At 40.8% G+C, this 20,716-nt stretch overlaps 1 protein-coding gene across 1 annotated transcript in view; it reads left to right on the top strand.

The window, feature by feature from the left end:
- PCCB (propionyl-CoA carboxylase subunit beta) overlaps positions 1-20,716 on the top strand; it is a 95,321-nt gene that overhangs the window by 33,871 nt on the left and 40,734 nt on the right. The window contains exons 7-9 of the mRNA XM_055413258.2: positions 1,025-1,133; positions 4,073-4,193; positions 5,821-5,902. Of these exons, the coding sequence (XP_055269233.2) occupies positions 1,025-1,133; positions 4,073-4,193; positions 5,821-5,902 (312 nt within the window). The remainder of the gene's footprint in view (positions 1-1,024; positions 1,134-4,072; positions 4,194-5,820; positions 5,903-20,716) is intronic.

Below are 20,716 nucleotides of genomic sequence, written 5' to 3'. Positions count from 1 at the left end.
TGTTACAAGTTATGCTTTTATGAACATGTGTTTGAGTCCATGTGTAGAGTAGAGAAGATAGACCTCTCTAGCTAGGCCATTCTAGCAAGATTCCAAACCACGGAGCCATAAAATAAAGATTGATATACACAGGTAATTATCTAAGGACTAATGTCCTTTATATAAAAACATCTATCCAGTAAGAAAATGGGCAAAGAATATGAACAGTGAGTTGACAGATAATTGTAGTAAGATATTTATTGCAAGATTGCTTGCTATAGCAAAACTCTGGAAACAATCTAAAAGACCATCAGTAGGTGACATCAGTAAATATGTGAAACATATTTTGCTATACTGATGTGGAATAATCATTAGGAAGTTCCAGAACAGTGTGTGGGGTACTGTGCTAGAGAGAAAATAAGAAGGAAAAAAATATATAAATGCTCCCATATGCATGGATGACAGAGAAACTGACAGCGGTTGCCTTTGGGGGTGGAAATTGGAGGCCTGGAAATAAGGACTGGCATGTAGACTTACATTCCACCGTATCCCCTATTCTGATTAAATATTTTACAATATGTCTTTATTATCTTTAAGTTACAAACTAGAAATCAAAGCTTATCAGTCTCTCAAAACATTGATTATTATCATTATCTCCAGATGGCTTCACTTAAAGTGACTGGTTCATTTTAGGCAAGATGCCGGCCAGTGCCTTTCTTCGTCTATAAATAAGGTGATAATAGTACCTAGGCTTTAATGACATAGTCTGGTGAAGTGCTTAGGAAAGTTCTTAGTGCATAGCAAGGTCTGCGTCAGGGCCACCTCTTAGGGTGTGGCCCTGCAGATGAATGACCCTGAAATGTTAGCTACACTGCAGTTCATTTTACTGAGAGAGAACCAGGCAACGGAGATTTTTTGATGGCAAGGCAGGGAAAACATGGGTCTTTACTTTGGTTAGGCATCTGTGAACTGTATCCTAACCTGGTTCTGCCACTGTGTCACCACCTTCTCTGAGATTGAACTTTCTGGAATTCTCTGGTTTCAGGACACCTCCTACTTATTCATCACTGGCCCTGACGTTGTGAAGTCTGTCACCAATGAGGATGTTACTCAGGAGGAACTCGGGGGTGCCAGGACCCATACCACCATGTCAGGTGAGGGGCCTTGAGGCTCATGTCACGGTTGTCAGACAGTGAGAGGAGGCATTGCTAGAGCTGACAGTCTGTTACAAATATCGCTTCATCGACAGAGTTTATTTGAATAGACTGTAGTGTGATGTATTGTCTATAGACAGTAATAAATGTGGATTTATATCTCAAACTTGTTAACTAACAGGGTACTTCTAATGCTTTTGTAGTCTTTGAAAAAGTTGAGCTAACTAGAATGATGGCTATAAGAATTATGATTCATGTGAGTATGCTGCTGCTGCTGCTGCTAAGTCACTTCAGTCGTGTCCGACTCTGTGTGACCCCATAGATGGCAGCCCACCAGGCTCCCCCGTCGCTGGGATTCTCCAGGCAAGAGCACTGGAGTGGGTTGCCATTTCCTTCTCCAATGTGTGAAAGTGAAAAGCGAAAGTGAAGTCGCTCAGTCGTGTCCGACTCGTAGCGACCCCATGGACTGCAGCCCACCAGGCTCCTCCGTCCATGGGATTTTCTAGGCAAGAGTACTGGAGTGGCTTGCCATTGCCTTGTTGATCTTAAAAAATTGCATTTTGATGTGACTTTTTAAAAAGAAAATAATTATTTGACTGTTCTGAGTCTTAGTTGAGGCAAACAAGATCTTTAGTTGTGGCGTGTGGGATCTAGTTCCCTGATCAGGGATTGAATCTGGGTCTTCTGCATTGGGAGTGGGGAGTCAGCCACTGGACCACACCAGGGAAGTCCCTTGGTGTGGGACTTCTTTTACTCCAAAGTTGGGCTATGTTTTAAGAGTCAGTGGCATCTTACCAGTCACCGTTGGCCAGTGAGCACATGGTCAAGACCCGTGTGCTCGTGAACGTGGTCTTAGCTTTTCACCTCCTTAAGGTTAAGTGTCACATATGCTGGAAGATTATCCTTTGCGTTCACCATTGAAAGATGCTGTTTATACACAGAGGGATGTAATTGGGAGCAGAGCATGAATCTGATATTAGAGAAGACAGTTGTTGGAATAATGATTGGAATTCCATAATTCCTTGGCAAAAGACCTCAAGTTGTGAAAGGATTGAGCACCACACAGCAAGCAGTGTAACCGAGGACAGGAGAAATTGCCTCTTTGAGAGATTTCAGAGCATCGAGAGGCTGGTGGATGATCTGTGCACCTCGCTGTGTTGTGGTTAAGGCATTGGGTCATCATTTGATTGTCAGCATTTCTTTCTTAGTGTACGTATAGTCGAGGTATGTCTTAATGTCCGTGAGGTCTTAACATTTGATGAAATTTGGTTAAAAAATAAAAGTCAGATCTCTTGATTCCCCCAACCCACAGAAGTTGTTCCTCCCCTATCTTGGGTGGGGGTCACCTTGACACATCCCTTTCTCTCACCCCTCAGGTCCTTTCAGCTCTCTGGCCAGCACACTTCTCACTGCTGACCCACAACTTGTCACATTCCTATCTCAGGGCTCAATTGGCAGCAGTTTTTTTCTTCAGTTCAGTTCAGTCACTCAGTCGTGTCCGACTCTTTGCGACCCCATGAATCACAGCACGCCAGGCCTCCTTGTCCATCACCAACTCCCTGAGTTCACTCAAACTCATGTCCATCGAGTCGGTGATGCCATCCAGCCATCTCATGCTCTGTCGTCCCCGTCTCCTCCCACCCCCAATCCCTCCTAGCATCAGACTCTTTTCCAGTGAGTCAACTCGTCGCATGAGGTAGCCAAAGTATTGGAGTTTCAGCTTTAGCATCAGTCCTTCCAATGAACACCCAGGATTGATCTCCTTTAGAATGGACTGGTTGGGGAATATAAAATAATGTTGCGACTTTTTTTTCCCTTTGTTCGTAGTCTTGACTTTACTGTAGATTTATAGATCTGATTTTATAAACCACAGTGCAGAAGTTCTTAAATTAATACCATGATTGGAAACTGACCATAGTATTTTCAAAAATGTATATATTTAATTAGAATATAGTTTTATAATGTGTTCATTTCTGCTGTACAACAAAGTGAGTCTGCTATATGTATACATACATCCCCTCCATTTTGGACTTCCTTCCCATTTAAGTCACCACAGAGCACTGTGTAGAGTTCCCTGTGCTATACAGTAGGTTCTCATTGGTTATCTATTTTATATATAGTAGTGTCTATATGTCAGTTCCAATCTCACAATCCATCCCACCCTAAATAATGTTGAGTCTTGATGGAGTCTTAGATTTGATGAAATATGCAATTTTTTTTCCTGACTGCAGTAGTATTACATGTTTGTGGTAGACAATTTAGAAACTATAGGAATAAAAATCACTAGGAATTTTATTACCCAAAGATAAACACCATTCATTTTTTGGTTATACCTTGCAGTCTTTTTGTGCAGATGGATGTGAATATACAACTGCATACTCCAACATAGGTGTATAATGTTCATTTGTGGCCTGTTTTTTCATTTGGCAGCTTAATGTAATGAATGACTGTTTGTGACATTGTATTTTCTTCTATAACATCATTTTAGCTTTAAAAGCATCATTTGGTGTCCTGAACCTTAGGCTCTTGGGCTGTGTCTGATGCACTTAGCTCTGTAGTCTTAGAGTAAGACCCAAACGATGCTCTACATGCACACACATATATATTTATTTTAGTAATAGATTTATTGAGATATAATTCACATAGTGGGCTGTGTTTGGGAGAGGGGACAGGGGAAACCCCAGTGACTAGGTGATATTAAGGCAAAAACTTGTATAATATAAGCAGTGACCCCTGTAGGGGTGTGGATTCAGAGCAGAAGAAACAGGCTGCATACACAGAAGATCAGCCTGATGGTGTGTGGTGAGGTGCCATCCTCAGTGGAGGGGGGCAGCAGCAGGGCTGTCAGCCAGCCTGCCCTGGAAGGGGCAGGTGGGCACGAAGCTGCGTCTCTGGGCTGACAGGCAACCTGACTCATCACGTCCTCCCTGTCTCCTCAGGCGTGGCCCACAGGGCTTTTGAGAATGACGTTGATGCCTTGTGTAATCTCCGGGAGTTCTTCAACTACCTGCCTCTCAGCAATCAGGACCCAGCTCCTGTCCTTGAGTGCCATGACCCCAGGTGAGTTGCAGGTTGGAGTCCTCCTCTGGTCCCCCTGCTCTGCCTGGATCTCCAGGATCTGCCCTTGTGGGCAGCTGGGAGTAGATTGTGGAGTGGAGTCAGGTGTAGGCATGGTGTTGGCATGTCTGGGTACAGAAGCCAAGAAAGATATAATTTATTTATTAAAAATTTTTTTCTTTAAAAATTTTTTTTTGGCCATGCTGTGTGGCATGCGAGATGTTATTTCCCCAACCAGGGATCGAACCTGTGCTTCCTCCAGTGGGAATGTGTTGTCTTAACCACTGGACTGCCAGGGAAGTCCCAAAAGATTTTATTTTCTTTTTTCCTCTCTGCGTGCTGTGATTCATGGGGTCGCGGAGAGTCGGACACGACTGAGCGACTGAACTGAACTGAACTGAACTGAATACCTGACAAGTAGCTTGGGAATAAAAAAAATGGGGCCCCAAAATATTATTTCTGATAGTTTTAATTTGTTCGGAAATGAGATAGATTTTGTATTAACATGAAGTAAATCAGTGTGAACTGATACCCTTTAGGAAATGTGCTTATGCACACTTGCTTGTGCTCAGAAGCTAGGGCAGCCCTGGGGAAGGCCTTGTTGCTGGCCACCCTGTGAAGACTTCCTTCACTTTCCTTCTTGCTTATTTGGGCCACTGTCTGATGTGGCGGCACTCCACAGAGTAAACCAGAAGCCCAGCTGGGGAACCACTGCTCCAGGCCTCTGGAGGCTTTCTTCTCCACTTCGTTTCCTCTCTGATTTTGAAGCACTCACGTGACCTACACGACTTCTGCAGAAGGATTTGAAATTGTGTCCCTCGAGAAGAAGCCATTTTCAGACCCTCCCCTGTGGGTGGACCTTTTGGGCTGTGTCTGGGCCAGAGCTGCTCTGAAGAGTCATGTCCCCAGGACCTCTCCCTGTCTGCCTGTCTTACTCCTCAGGGGACCCAACCAGTGGCCCACTGTGTGTGGTCGTGAAAGGGAGAGTAGTCACAAGGCCCAGAGCAATGGGCACCGCCTCCCTTTCTGAGCCTCTGCACTGTGTGGGGGTTCTTGAAAAGTTTAGGACATCTTTGAAGGTATTATGGACCAAGGCCCTACACATGTCTGAATAGCCTGGTTTGGCCCAGCAATAGCTGCTCTCTCTTCAGTCCCAGGGAAGCTGTATGTGTCTGAGTAAACAGCGAATGAACAGTAGGGAGGCCTTTGTTACTGGGTGGGGTGATGCCCAAAACTGCAGTGTGGGAATTGTCTTGTTCCCACAAGACAAAATTGGATGGGCATTGTCTTGTTCACTACATGTCTTTTAGTGCCCTGTACAGTCCCTGGAATGTAAGACGTGTTCAGAGGATAAATGAAGGCATCACCACATTCAGGGAATAAGCTCATTTTTTTTTTCTCTAAATGAAAATGGGAAGATCTTCTGGGTTAATATCAAGCTCAGTTTCATTTTAATGTGGTGATAACATAGGAGTGTATCTTGGGGGACTGCTTTGCAATCCCGGCAGGGACAGAATCAGTCCAGCCCCTACACTCTGTCTCCCCTATTTCCCTCTCCTATGCTCCACCACCCACAGAAGGTAACGGGCTCTTCCATATTGATTAAATCTACTTCTTTTTCTACCCAAAGTGACCGTCTGGTTCCTGAGCTTGACACAATTGTCCCTTTGGAATCTACCAAAGCCTACAACATGGTGGACATCATACACGCTGTGAGTCCCACATCTGTTTGTCTGTCTGCTGGCTTGGCAGTGTGCATGTCCTTGTGCTTTGGCTCGGTGAGGAAGTGCGGGACCCACACGCCTTCATAGCAGGCACCTCAGGCAGGGCATGGAGTGGCACAGAACCAGGGCACTGAGGAACATGTTGTGGGAAGAGTTAGTGGCTGTGGTCACCCTTCTGGCTCAGATGGACCTGAGGGAGGGGCAGCATTTGGGCCGGCAGAGCCCAGAGGTCCTGAGCTGGCACTCTGGGGCCCATGGAGAAGGGACCATGTGTCCAGAGCCTGGAGCTGAGGTGGGTTGACTCTTCACACACTTCTGTTTGGGGTCTCATGCTTGGAGGGCGTTTTGTTTCTCTAGAGAAAGGAGAGTTCACGAGGCATCCTGTGACAGAGTTGAGGGATATGTGTGTAGGTCTGAGGAGCACAGGAGAGTCCTATGTACTTTTTCTTGATGTAGTGGGCTCCTGACTCATTAAGTGAAGAGGACAGTGTTGGAGTGAACTGGAGGCACCTGTCCATGGCCCTTGTCTCCCTCCTGCTTCCCTATGTGCACTGAGCTCTCAGCTCTTCTTGCTTAATTCAGCCCAGGCAGCTCTGTGGGGACAGCCTCTCCCAAGGCCCTGGCTCCCCCAGGGACCTGTTCCTTCTCCCCTGTGCTGTAGGAAGCCAGCATGAGTCAGCAGCTGATCCTTGTTGCCAGGATCATTACCTGCTGAGCACCATGTGCGCCCCCTTTCCAGCATGCCCTCCTCTGACCTTGGCCTTCACTACTCTCTGCACCTAGCACTTGTCCTGTCCATCTTTCACTGTTTCTGTCCTTCCCTTTCTTCCGGAGCCCTCAGGCCTTCTGGACACTTCCTTCCTGGCCCAGCTTGGACTCTAACATTGTGCTAGATTTTGGTAGCCAGGCACTGTTCTCACTGACAGCTCTGCCATTGTGCCAGATGTTAGTAGCCAGGCCCTGTTCTTAGTGACACTGTGATGGACAAAACCCCACCTTGGTGACCTCACCTCTGTGTAAGAGATTCAGAGAGCAAAAGCATACCCAGCATGGGTAACTTTAGGTCAAAAATTACAGTGAATAAGGTAAAATGGGGTCTTTGTCATCTGTGCCCTGATTCTCCTTTGATCCTATGGAGCGCCATCCCTGCTTCAAGGCTGCAGTCATCTGCCCATCCACCCAGGTGGCCAAAGTATTGGAGTTTCAGTTTTAGCATCAGTCCTTCCAATGAACACCCAGGATTGATCTCCTTTAGAATGAACTGGTTGGATCTTCTTGCAGCCCAAGGGACTCTCAAGAGTCTTCTCCAACACCACAGTTCAAAAGCATCAATTCTTCGGTGCTTAGCTTTCTTTATAGTCCAACTTTCACATCCATACATGACTACTGGAAAAACCGTAGCCTTGACTAGATGGACCTTCGTTGACCAAGTAATGTCTCTGCTTTTTAATCTGCTATCTAGGTTGGTCATAACTTTCCTTCCAAGGAGTAAGCGTCTTTTAATTTCATGGCTGCAGTCACCATCTGCAGTGATTTTGGAGCCCCCAAAATAAAATCTGTCACTGTTTCCACTGTTTCCCCATCTGTTTTCCATGAAGTGATGGGACTGGATGAAATGATCTTAGTTTTCTGAATGTTGAGCTTTAAGTCGACTTTTTCACTTTCCTCTTGCACTTTCATCAAGAGGCTCTTTGGTTCTTCTTCACTTTCTGCCATAAGGGTGGTGTCATCTCCGTATCTGAGGTTATTGAGGCACCTTTGGAAATTATGAAATGAAGGAAGAATGAAGAAAGAGATAAATTTATGTGTTTGCAAGATAAAAACAAAAATTTGAAGGTCTTAATACCCCTTTCCCTATCACTCTACTATCAAGACTCCCATTAACTAAATGGCACTTTGTTATACTGACAGAAGAGGGTGCTCTTGAACTGGGAATCTTGTTCACCATCCAAACTGCCAACCTTGTTCATTCAGATACAAGTAGTTTATCTATATAAAACTACTGAAATTAGAAAACCAAAAATGAGAATGGAAAACTTCAATTGACAAAACTCCTTTCAGAGTAAGAGTTCCTTCAGCAGATGATCACCCTGCAGTTGTGTTCAGTAGCCTCAAATCATTTGAACTGTGAAAAATTCAGAAACGAATAACAGAATAGACATAAAATAGGAAGAAGTAAAAGTTAGTGGTGACTGAATTAAAACGTGGGGAACAAAATCACATATCAGAAATGAAGACAATTATAAAGTGCTCTAGGGAGAAAATTTGAATGAAATTTAATAAGGAATGTTGAAGAAAGGGGAAAGACAACCAAGAATATAAAGAAAAGGGTAGAAAAAATCAGAAAACAAGTGATTAAAGTGGCAAAGAAGACTGAACATACATATAACTGGAGTGTCTGCCGAAGGACAAATAGGAATAGAACTGATGTGTAAAACTGTAATCCAAGAAAGCATTCAAGAAATAAGACCCCGAGCTACACTCCCACTGAGTATATGGGAAAATTAACCAAGAATGATGAAACTCTAGTTAATATTCACATATAACCATTAGATTAAAAAAATCCTCAGATCAGTCATGATTGAGCACAGAGCGCACATACAAACAGGATTTTAGGTCTAACTGTTCTATTATATCATTTAAAGATTGTGTTTCCTTGTTAATTTTCTGTTTAGTTGACCTATCCATAGATGTAAGTGGGGTGTTAAAATCTCACACTATTATTGTGTTATTGTTAATTTCCGCTTTCATACTTGTTAGTAATTGTCTTACATATTGTGGTGCTCCTATGTTAGGTGCATAAATATTTATAATTGTTATATCTTCTTCTTGGATTGATCCTTTGATCATTATGTAGTTTCCTTCTTTGTCTCGTTTCACAGCCTTTGTTTTAAAGTCTATTTTATTTGATATGAGTATTGCTACTCCTGCTTTCTTTTGGTCTCTATTTGCATGGACTATCTTTTTCCAGCCCTTCACTTTCAGTCTGTATGCATCCCTCGTTTTAAGGTGGGTCTCTTGTAGACAACATATATGGGGGTTTTGTTTTTGTATCCATTCAGCCAGCCTTTGTCTTTTGGTTGGGGCATTCAACCCATTTACGTTTAAGGTAATTATTGAAAAGTACGATCCCGTAGCCATTTTCTTTATTGCTTTGGGTTCAAGTTTATACACTCTTTCTGTGATTCCTGTCTAGAGAAGATCCTTAAGCATTTGTTGGAGAGCTGGTTTGGTGATGCTGAATTCCCTCAGCTTTTGCTTGTCTGTAAAGCTTTTGATTTCTCCTTCATATTTGAATGAGATCCTTGCTGGGTATAGTAATCTGGGCTGTAGGTTATTTTCTTTCATCACTTTAAGTATATCTTGCCACTCCCTTCTGGCCTGAAGAGTTTCTGTTGAAAGATCAGCTGTTATCCTTATGGGAATCCCCTTGAGTGTTATTTGCTGCTTTTCCCTTGCTGCTTTTAATATTTGTTCTTTGTGTTTGATCTTTGTTAATTTGATTAATATGTGTCTTGGAGTATTTCACCTTGGGTTTATCCTGTTGGGGACTCTCTGGATTTCTTGGACTTGGGTGATTATTTCTTTCCCCATTTTAGGGAAGTTTTCAACTATTATCTCCTCAAGTATTCTCTCATGGTCTTTCTTTTTGTCTTCTTCTTCTGGGACTCCTATGATTCGAATGTTGGAGCGTTTAACATTGTCCCAGAGGTCTCTAATATTGTCCTCATTTCTTTTAATTCCTCTCTGTTTCATTTATTTCTACAATTCTATCTTCTAGTTCGGTTATCCTGTCTTCTGCCTCTGTTATTCTACTGTTTGTTCCCTCCAGAGTGTTTCTGATCTCATCTATTGCATTATTCATTGTATATTGACTCTTTTTTATTTCTTCTAAGTCCTTATTAAATCTTTCTTCCATCTTCTCAATCCTTTTCTCCAGGTTATTTATCTGTAACTCCATTTTACTTTCAAGATTTTGAATCATTTTCACCATCAAAATTCGAAATTCTTTATCAGGTAGATTCCCTATATCTTCTTCTTTTGTTTGTGTTGGTGGGCAATTATCTTGTTCCTTTACTTGCTGGGTATTTCTCTGCCTCTTCATCTTGCTTATATTGTTTTGCTTGATATAATAGAACAGTTAGACCTAATAGATATCTATAGGACATTTCACCCCAAAACAATGAATTTCACCTTTTTCTCAAGCGCACACGGAACCTTTTCCAGGATAGATCACATCCTGGGCCATAAATCTAGCCTAGGCAAATTCAAAAAAATTGAAATCATTGCAAGCATCTTTTCTGACCACAATGCAGTAAGATTAGATCTCAATTACAGGAGAATAACTATTAAAAGTGCCAACATATGGAGACTGAACAACACGCTGCTGAATAATGAACAAATCGTAGAAGAAATCAAAAGAGACATCAAAATATGCATAGAAATGAATGAAAATGAAAACACAACAACCCAAAACCTCTGGGACACTGTAAAAGCAGTGCTAAGGGGGAAGTTCATAGCAATACAGGCACACCTCAAGAAACAAGAAAAAAGTCAACTAAATAACCTAACTCTACATCTAAAGCAACTAAAAAAGGAAGAAATGAAGAACCCCAGGGTCAGTAGAAGGAAAGACATCATAAAAATTAGGGCAGAGATAAATGCAAAAGAAACAAAAGAGACCATAGCAAAAATCAACAAAGCCAAAAGCTGGTTCTTTGAGAAGGTGAATAAAATTGACAAACCACTAGCCAGACTCATCAAGAAACAAAGGGAGAAGAACCAAATCAATAAAATTAGAAATGAAAATGGAGAGATCACAACTGACAACACAGAAATACAAAGGATTATTAGAGAATACTATCAGCAATTATATGGCAATAAAATGAATAACCTGGAAGAAATGGACAAATTCCTAGAAAAGTACAACTTTCCAAAACTGAACCAGGAAGAAATAGAAAATCTGAACAAACCCATCACAAGCACGGAAATTGAAACTGTAATCAAAAATCTCCCAGCAAACAAAAGCCCACATCCAGACGGCTTCACAGCTGAATTCTACCAAAAATTTAGAGAAGAGCTAACACCTATTCTACTCAAACTCTTCCAGAAAATAGCTGAGGAAGGGAAACTTCCAAACTCATTCTATGAGGCCACCATCACCCTAATCCCAAAACCTGGTAAAGACCCCACAAAAAAAGAAAACTATAGGCCAATATCACTGATGAACATAGATGCAAAAATCCTTAACAAAATTCTAGCAATCAGAATCCAACAACACATTAAGAAGATCATACATCATGACCAAGTGGGCTTTATCCCAGGAATGCAAGGATTCTTCAATATCCGTAAATCAATCAACGTAATACACCACATTAACAAACTGAAAAATAAAAATCATATGATTATCTCAATAGATGCAGAGAAAGCCTTCGACAAAATTCAACATCCATTTTTGATAAAAACCCTCCAGAAAGTGGGAATTGAAGGGACATACCTCAACATAATAAAAGCTATATATGACAAACCCACAGCAAACATTATCCTCAATGGTGAAAAACTGAAAGCATTTCCCCTAAAGTCAGGAACAAGACAAGGGTGCCCACTCTCACCACTACTATTCAACATAGTTCTGGAAGTTTTGGCCACAGCAATCAGAGCAGAAAAAGACATAAAAGGAATACAAATTGGAAAAGAAGAAGTAAAGCTTTCACTGTTCGCTGATGACATGATCCTCTACACAGAAAACCCTAAAGACTCTACCAGAAAACTACTAGAGCTAATCAATGATTACAGTAAAGTTGCAGGATATAAAATCAACACACAGAAATCCCTTGCATTCCTATACACTAATAATGAGAAAATAGAAAGAGAAATTAAGGAAACTATTCCATTCACTGTTGCAACGAAAACAATTAAATACTTAGGAATATATCTACCTAAGGAAACAAAAGACTTGTACATAGAAAACTATAAAACACTAGTGAAAGTAATCAAAGAGGACACTAATAGATGGAGAAATATACCGTGTTCGTGGATTGGAAGAATAAATATGTAAAAATGAGTATACTACCCAAAGTAATTTATAATTCAATGCAATCCCTATCAAGCTACCAACAATATTTTTCACAGAACTAGAACAAATAATCTCACAATTTGTATGGAAATACAAAAAACCTCGAATAGCCAAAGCAATTTTGAGGAAGAAGAATGGAACTGGGGGAATTAACCTGCCGGACTTCAGGCTCTATTACAAAGCCACAGTCATCAAGACAGTATGGTACTGGCATAAAGACAGAAATATAGATCAATGGAACAAAATAGAAAGCCCAGAGGTAAACCCACGCTCCTATGGACACCTTATCTTCGACAAAGGAGGCAAGAATATAAAATGGAGAAAAGACAGTCTCTTTAACAAGTGGTGCTGGGAAAACTGGTCAGCCACTTGTAAAAGAATGAAACTAGAATACTTCCTAACACCATACACCAAAATAAACTCAAAATGGATTAAAGATCTAAATGTAAGACCAGAAACTATAAAACTCCTAGAGGAGAACGTAGGCAAAACACTCTCCGACATAAATCACAGCAGGATCCTCCAAGACCCACCTCCCAGAATATTGGAAATAAAAGCAAAAATAAACAAATGGGACCTAATTAAAATCAAAAGCTTCTGCACAGCAAAGGAAACTCTAAGCAAGGTGAAAAGACAGCCTTCAGAATGGGAGAAAATAATAGCAAATGAAGCAACTGATAAAGGATTAATCTCCAAATTATACAAGCAGCTCCTGCAGCTTAATTCCAGAAAACTAAGTGACCCAATCAAAAAATGGGCCAAAGAACTAAACAGACATTTCTCCAAAGAAGACATAAAGATGGCTAACAAACACATGGAAAAATGCTCAACATCCCTCATCATCAGAGAAATGCAAATCAAAACCACAATGAGATACCATTTCACACCAGTCAGAATGGCTGCTATCCAAAAGTCTATATGCAATAAGTGCTGGAGAGGGTGTGGAGAGAAGGGAACCCTCTTACACTGTTGGTGGGAATGCAAACTAGTACAGCCACTATGGAGAACAGTGTGGAGATTCCTCAGAAAACTGGAAATAGAACTGCCATATGATCCAGCAATCGCACTCCTGGGCATACACACCGAGGAAACCAGAATTGAAAGAGACACATGTACTCCAATGTTCATTGCAGCACTGTTTATAATAGCCAGGACATGGAAGCAACCTAGATGTCCATCTGCAGATGACTGGATAAGAAAGCTTTGGTACATATACACAATGGAGTATTTCTCAGCCATCAAAAAGAATGCATTTGAATTAGTTTTAATGAGGTGGATGAAATTGGAGCCAATTATACAGAGTGAAGTAAGCCAGAAAGAAGAATATCAATACTGTATATTAACGCATATATATGGAATTTAGAAAAATGGTAACGTGAACCCTGTATAAGAGACTGCAAAAGAGACATAGGCATTTAGAACAGTCTTTGGGACTCTGTGGGAGAGGGTGAAGGTGGAATGATTGGGGAGAATGGAATTGTAGCATGTATATTATCATAAGTGACCAGTCCAGGTTCAATGCATAAATTTTCCTCTGTTCATTTCTTTGCATTTGTGCTTTTTTAATAAAAATACTTTTAACTGTAAAAAAAATAAAAAAAAAAACAACAAACAAACAGGATTTTGAGGCAAAAAGATGAAAACTTACACGGTTAGGAGGACTAGAGTAGCAGCAGATTTCTCAAAGGCAACAGCAAAGCAAGGCAACGATAGAAAAACACATCTGGAGACTCCAGGAAAGAGTATGGGACTGAGGATTTTATGTCTGACCAAGCTGATATTCATGTATGATGACTAAAGATAACTAGTTTTAAATAGGTAAAACTGAGGGAATTCTGTGTTCCCAGGTGTTTCTTGAAGCTACCAGAGGATGACATCCAACCAAGAGATAACTGGAGAAGTTTTAGCAAAGGGATTGATGCTGCTGCTGCTGCTAAGTCACGTCAGTCATGTCCGACTCTATGCAACCCCATAGACGGCAGCCCACCAGGCTCCCCCGTCCCTGGGATTCTCCAGGCAAGAACACTGGAGTGGGTTGCCATTTCCTCTCCAAGGGATTGATGGTACTTATTTAATTATAAGACTAAAACTGGTTTGGGAATGAGTGTTTCAATTGGAGAAAAAAATGCCACTGAAAGATGAAAGAGAAGGATGAGGGAAAGAGTATAACAATAAGTTCACTGATAGTTGTGGCTCAACAGATTTTAAAAGTAGACAGCTCAGTTAATAAAGATATTAAATGGGGAAACAGACTAAGAGCATTAAAAAGGTATAATTACAGTGGCAACCACTAGGTCAAAAATATATATCTTTTTAAATAACAACATAAAACATATCATTTAGAAGAGCAAATACAACATGATAAACAGAATAATTATAAGAATAAAAATCTGAAATACCAATAAATATGAATGGCTTAACTTATTAAATTCATCTCATTTACTAAAAGAAAAAGATGTTCAATATACCTCATAAAGCAAAACCAGCAATATGTGATGTACAGGAGACAAAGTGATTCTGAAAAGTTAAACATAAGGGATGGGCAAAGGTATGTCAGGAGAACAGAAATAGCAAGTATGTGTGAGCCTAATATTGGATGATGTAAAATTCAAATATTTACTGTGACAAGCAAAGACATTTTCAAATGTTAAAAGCCATAATTCACAGTAATGATAAAAAGGTCTATACCCTAGATGATACAACTACTCAGTCGAAAGTGAAAGTGAAGTCCCTCAGTCATGTCCGACTCTTTGCAACCCCGTGGACTGTAGCCTACTATGCTCCTCAGTCCATGGGATTTTCCAGGCAAGAGTACTGGAGTGAGTTGCCATTTCCTTCTCCAGAGGATCTTCCTGACCCAGGAATCAAACCCAGGTCTCCCGCACTGTAGGCAGACGCTTTACCGTCTGAGCCACCAGGGAAGTCCAAATGATACAGCTACAATCTTAGAAAAAGAAAAGCTATAGGATGTTCAAGTAGACATAGGTAGAAACAACTGAACACACCATAATTAGTACAATGTACAAAATAATTAATATATGGAAGACCTCAGTAACATCATAGATAGATATTATGAATGTGTTTCAGACTTTACAGCCTGGTAAAAGGCAATGAGGAGAAGGCAATGGCAACCCACTCCAGTACTCTTGCCTGGAAAATCCCATGGATGGGGGAGCCTGGTAGGCTACAGTCCATGGGGTCGCTAAGAGTTGGACATGACTGAGCAACTTCACTTTCACTTTTCACTTTCATGCATTGGAGAAGAAAATGGCAACCGACTTTAGTGTTCTTCCCTGGAGAATCCCAGGGACGGGGGAGCCTGGTGGGCTGCCATCTGTGGGGTCGCACAGAGTTGGACATGACTGGAGCTTCCCTGGTGGCTCAGAGGTTAAAGCGTCTGCCTCCAATGCGGGAGACCCGGGTTCGATCCCTGGGTCGGGAAGATCCCCTGGAGAAGGAAATGGTAACCCACTCCAGTATTCTTGCCTGGAGAATCCCATGGACGGAGAAGCCTGGTAGGCTACAGTCCACGGGGTCGCAAAGAGTCGGACACGACTGAGCGACAGAACGGAACGGAACAGAAGCGACTTAGCAGCAGCAGCAGCAAAAAGCAATGAATCTTATTCTCAAGTGCACATGGAACATTTACAAAAGTTGATCACATATTTGGTCAGAAAGCATCCTAGCAGCCCATAAAGCAAAAATATTATAAACAACACTGATCAAAACTAGAAATTTAGAGCTACAACAATAAATATACTCATTTGGAAATAAATTTTCTGTTAAACAATTCTTGGATAAAAGGAGAAAATAAAAGCCAAAATGACAGAATTATCAGGTGGTGCTAGTAATTAAGAACCCGCCTACAAGTGAAGGTAGATGTAAAAGATGTGGGTTTGAGCCTTGGGTCAGGAAGATCCCCTGGAGGAGGGCATGGCAACCCACTCCAGTGGTCTTGCCTGGAGAACCCCATGGACAGAGGAGCCTGGTGGGCTATAGTCCACATGGTCTCAAAGAGTTGGACACGACTGAAGCAACTTGCACACATGACAGAATTATAAGAGAATCAAGGTAATAAAAACACTTCATATCAATATCTACAGAATACTCTCTGTGAGAGGAGGAAAATTTATAGCCTTCAATGCTTAGTAAAAAATGAAAGAAGGAAAAGATACTAAATTCTGTACTCAAAAAGCTGGGGAAAAATAAAATATTCTAAAGAATTATAAGAATTTAATAATAAAGCAGAAATTTAAAGATTTAGAATATAGGAAAACAATTGTAGCTAATGGAATAGAATAACTACTAGACAAGTTAAAAAGACAAGTAAAAAGTGCAAAGGTAGAAATATAGATCAATGGAACAAAATAGCCCAGAGATAAATCCACACATCTATGGACACCTTATCTTTGACAAAGGAGGCAAGAATATACAATGGAGAAAAGACAATCCTTTAACACGTAGTTGTGGGAAAACTGGGCAACCACTTGTAAAAGAATGAAACTAGAACACTTTCTAACACCATACACAAAAATAAACTCAAAATGGATTAAAGATCTAAACGTTAAGACCAGAAACCATGAAACTCCTAGAGGAAAATAGGCAAAACACTCTCTGACATAAATCACAGCAGGATACTCTATGACCCACTTCCCAGAGTAATGGAAATAAAAGCAAAAATTAAACAAATGGGACCTAATTAAACTTAAAAGCTATTGCACAATAAAGGAAATTATAAGCAAGGTGAAAAGACAGGCTTCAGAATGCGTGAAAATAATAACAAATGAAACAACTGACAAAGAATTAATCTCAAAAATATATAAGCTGCTCATGCAGCTCAATTCCAGAAAAATAAATGGCCCAATCAAAAAATGGGCCAAAGAACTAAACAGACATTTCTCCAAAGAAGACATATGGATGGCTAACACACACATGGAAAGATGCTGAACATCACTCATTATCAGAGAAATGCAAATCAAAACCACAATGAGGCACCATCTCATGCCAGTCACAATGGCTGCTATCAAAAAGTCAACAAACAATAAATGCTGGAGAGGGTGTGGAGAAAAAGGAACCCTCTTACACTGTTGGTGGGAATGCAAACTAGTACAACCACTATGGAGAACAGTGTGGAGATTCCTTAAAAAGCTGGAAATAGAACTGCCATATGATGCAGCATTCCCACTGTTGGGCATACCAGAATTGAGGAATTGAGCATTTCTGGGCATAGCAGAATTGAGGAAACCAGAATTGAAAGAGGAAAGAATTGAAAGAGGAATTGAGCAGTTCTGGGCATACAGAATTGAGGAAACCAGAATTGAAAGAGACACGTGTACCCCAGTGTTCATCGCAGCACTGTTTACAATAGCCAGGACATGGAAGCAACCTAGATGTCCATCGGCAGACGAATAGATAAGAAAGCTGTGGTACGTATACACAATGGAATACTACTCAGCTATTAAAAAGAATCGTTTGAATCAGTTCTAATGAGGTGGATGAAACCGGAGCCTATTATACAGAGGGAAGTAATTCAGAAAGAAAAACACCAGTACAGTATATTAATGCATATATGTGGAATTTAGAAAGATGGTAACGATGACCCTATATGTGAGACAGCAAAAGAGACACAGATGTAAAGAACAGACTTTTGGACTCTGTGGGAGAAGGCAAGGGTGGGATGATTTGAGAGAATAACATTGAAACATGTATATCACCATATGTGAAACAGATCACCAGTCCAGGTTTGATGCATGAGACAGGGCACTCAGGGCTGGTGCACTGGGATGACCCTGAGGGATGGGATGGGGAGGGAGGTGGGAGGGGGGTTCAGGATGGGGGACACATGTACACCCATGGCTGATTCATGTCAATGTATGGCAGAAACCACCACAATATTGTAAAGTAATTAGCCTCCAATTAAGTAAATTAATTAAAAAAAGAAAAAAGTGCAAAGGAAATATAAGAAATTTCAAAATCACAAGAGGTTAGTTGAACTGGACATTTTATTTGGAAAATACATTTTACCAAAAACTGACCCTCTTAGAGATAGAAAGCCTCAGTTCAGTTCAGTCGCTCAGTCGTGTCCGACTCTTTGCGACCCAATGAATCACAGCACACCAGGCCTCCCTGTCCACCACCAACTCCTGGAGTTCACTCAAACTCATGTCCATCGAGTCAGTGATGCCATTCAGCCATCTCATTGTCTGTCGTCTCCTTTTCCTCCTGCCCGCAATCCCTTCCAGCGTCAGAGTCTTTTCCAGTGAGTCAACTCTTCGCATGAGGTGGTCAAAGTATTGGAGTTTCAGCTTTAGCATCAGTCCTTCCAATGAACACCCAGGACTGATCTCCTTTAGGATGGAGTGGTTGGATATCCTTGCAGTTCAACTAGACCCAATTACATAGTAGTTGTTTCACAAAAATAGCAGCAGGCCTAAATAGTTTCATGTGGGAATTCTATGAAACTTTCAAGACCAACGAGTGACAATGCTACATAAATTGTTTCAGAGACTAGACATTAAACACACACATACACACGCCCTTTACAAATTCTTTTCATGATGCAAATATGGCATTGATAATTGAACCTGATGTAGAGTAGAAAAATATTTCAGATTGGCATCACTTACCATCACTTGGCAAGAATACCAAATAAATGTTAACAGATTCCAATACCTTGTTAATATATACCATAAGGAAGTAGGATTTATTGGAATGCAAGATCAATCCTGGGTATTCATTGGAAGGACTGATGCTAAAGCTGAAACTGCAATACTTTGGCCACCTCATGCGACGAGTTGACTCACTGGAAAAGACTCTGATGCTAGGAAAGGTTGGGGGCGGGAGGAGAAGGGGATGACTGAGAATGAGATGGCTGGATGGCATCACCGACTCTGTGGACATGAGTTTGAGTGAACTCCGGGAGTTGGTGATGGACAGGGAGGCCTGGCGTGCTGTGATCCATGGGGTCGCGGAGAGTCGGACGCGACTGAACTGAACTGAAGGTTGGTCATATAGAAAATTTATGCTGTACTCTGTTAAAAGATGGAAGAAAGATCATGTAGTTGTTTTCATAGATATTGAGAAAAGATTTTTTAAAAAGTTCAACACTTAATACACACAAGAGACTAGGAATTGATGAACATTTAACATGATAGACATGTGGAAATACACTAAGATCTGGGATGCTGTCCATCTTCACTATTTTTTAACATTGTACTGGAGGTATCAGCCAATGCAATTCAGCAAAGAAGTCAATTAGAGGCAAAATGCTTTGGAAAGTTTAACCTATGCTTGTGGAGGACATAATATGCTAAAGATGCTAGAGAATGTGTGATAAATAGAATAAATAGGGAACAGGATATAAAATTCACCTAGGAATAGTGTTCATATACACAAACGATAACCAATTGTATATGGTAGTGTAAAAACTCCTTTTATATAGCAGTAAAGATAGAACTGGACATGGAACAACGGACACCTTTGCAAAACTGGAAAAGGTGTCGGTCAAGGCTATATATTGTGACCCTGCTTATTTAACTTTTATGCAGAGTACATCATGTGAAATGCTGGGCTGGATGAATCACAAGCTAGAATCAAGATTGCTGAGAAAAATATCAACAATCTAGATATGTAGATGATACCACTTTAATGGCAGAAAGAGAAGAGGAACTAAAGAGCCTCTTGATGAATGTGAAAGAGGAGAGTGAAAAAACTGGCTTAAAACTTAACATTTAAAAAACTAAGATCATGGTATCCGGTCCCATCACTTCATGGCAAATAGATGGTGAAAAAGTGGAAACAGTTGCAGACTTTTATTTTCTTGGGCTCCAAAATCAATGTGGACAGTGACTACAGCTATGAAATTAAAAGACACTCGCTTTTTGGAAGAAAAGCAATGACAAACTTAGGCAGTGTATTAAAAAGCAGAGACATTGCCTTGCCAACAAAGGTCCGTCTAGTCAAAGTTATGGTTTTTCCAGTATTCATGTACGGATATGAGAGTTGGACCTAAAGAAAGCTTTCAAATTGTGGTGTTACAGAAGACTCTTGAGAGTCCCTTAGACAGCAGGAAGATCAAGCCAGTCAATCCTAAAGGAAATCAATCCTGAATATTCACCGGAAGGACTGATAGTGAAGCCGAAGCTCTAGTACTTTGGCTACTTGATGCAAAGAGCAGACTCACTGGAAAAGACCTTGATGCTGGCAAAGATTGAGGGCAGGAAGAGAAGGGAGCCACAGAGAATGAGATAGTGGGATGGCATCACTGACTCAATGGGCATGAGTTAGAGCAAACTCTGGGAGATAGTGAAGGACAGGGAAGCCTGGAGGCTGCAGTTTATGAAGTCGCAAAGAGTCGGACACAACTTAGCAACTGAACAACAACAAAGATAAAATATTTAGTAATAAACTTATAAGGCAAATTTTAAAACTTCTGAAAAACATGAATATAGGCTTAAACAAATGCAGACATCCCTTGTTCCTGGATATTGAGTTAATATAAAAATGTCAAAACAGAAACTGGCCATATCCTTTTTAAAGCATGCTATAGTTAAAACAGTATAGTCTTGACACATAAATAGTGGAATAGAAGAGAAATACTAGAAGTTGATTCAAGTATGTATAGAGTTGAGGCACATATGATAAAGCTATTATGTCAAATTCTCGGGGCAAGATTAGCTTTTTAATGATGCTAAAGAATTTGCTGGCAGTTCAGTGGTTAGGACTCC

The sequence above is a fragment of the Moschus berezovskii genome, chromosome 1 (assembly GCF_049115385.1).
Source record: "Moschus berezovskii isolate FMDL1 chromosome 1, NW_MosBer_1.0, whole genome shotgun sequence".
In the NCBI taxonomy this organism is placed as follows: domain Eukaryota; kingdom Metazoa; phylum Chordata; class Mammalia; order Artiodactyla; family Moschidae; genus Moschus; species Moschus berezovskii.
This window is presented reverse-complemented; position numbering and strand designations above follow the sequence as displayed.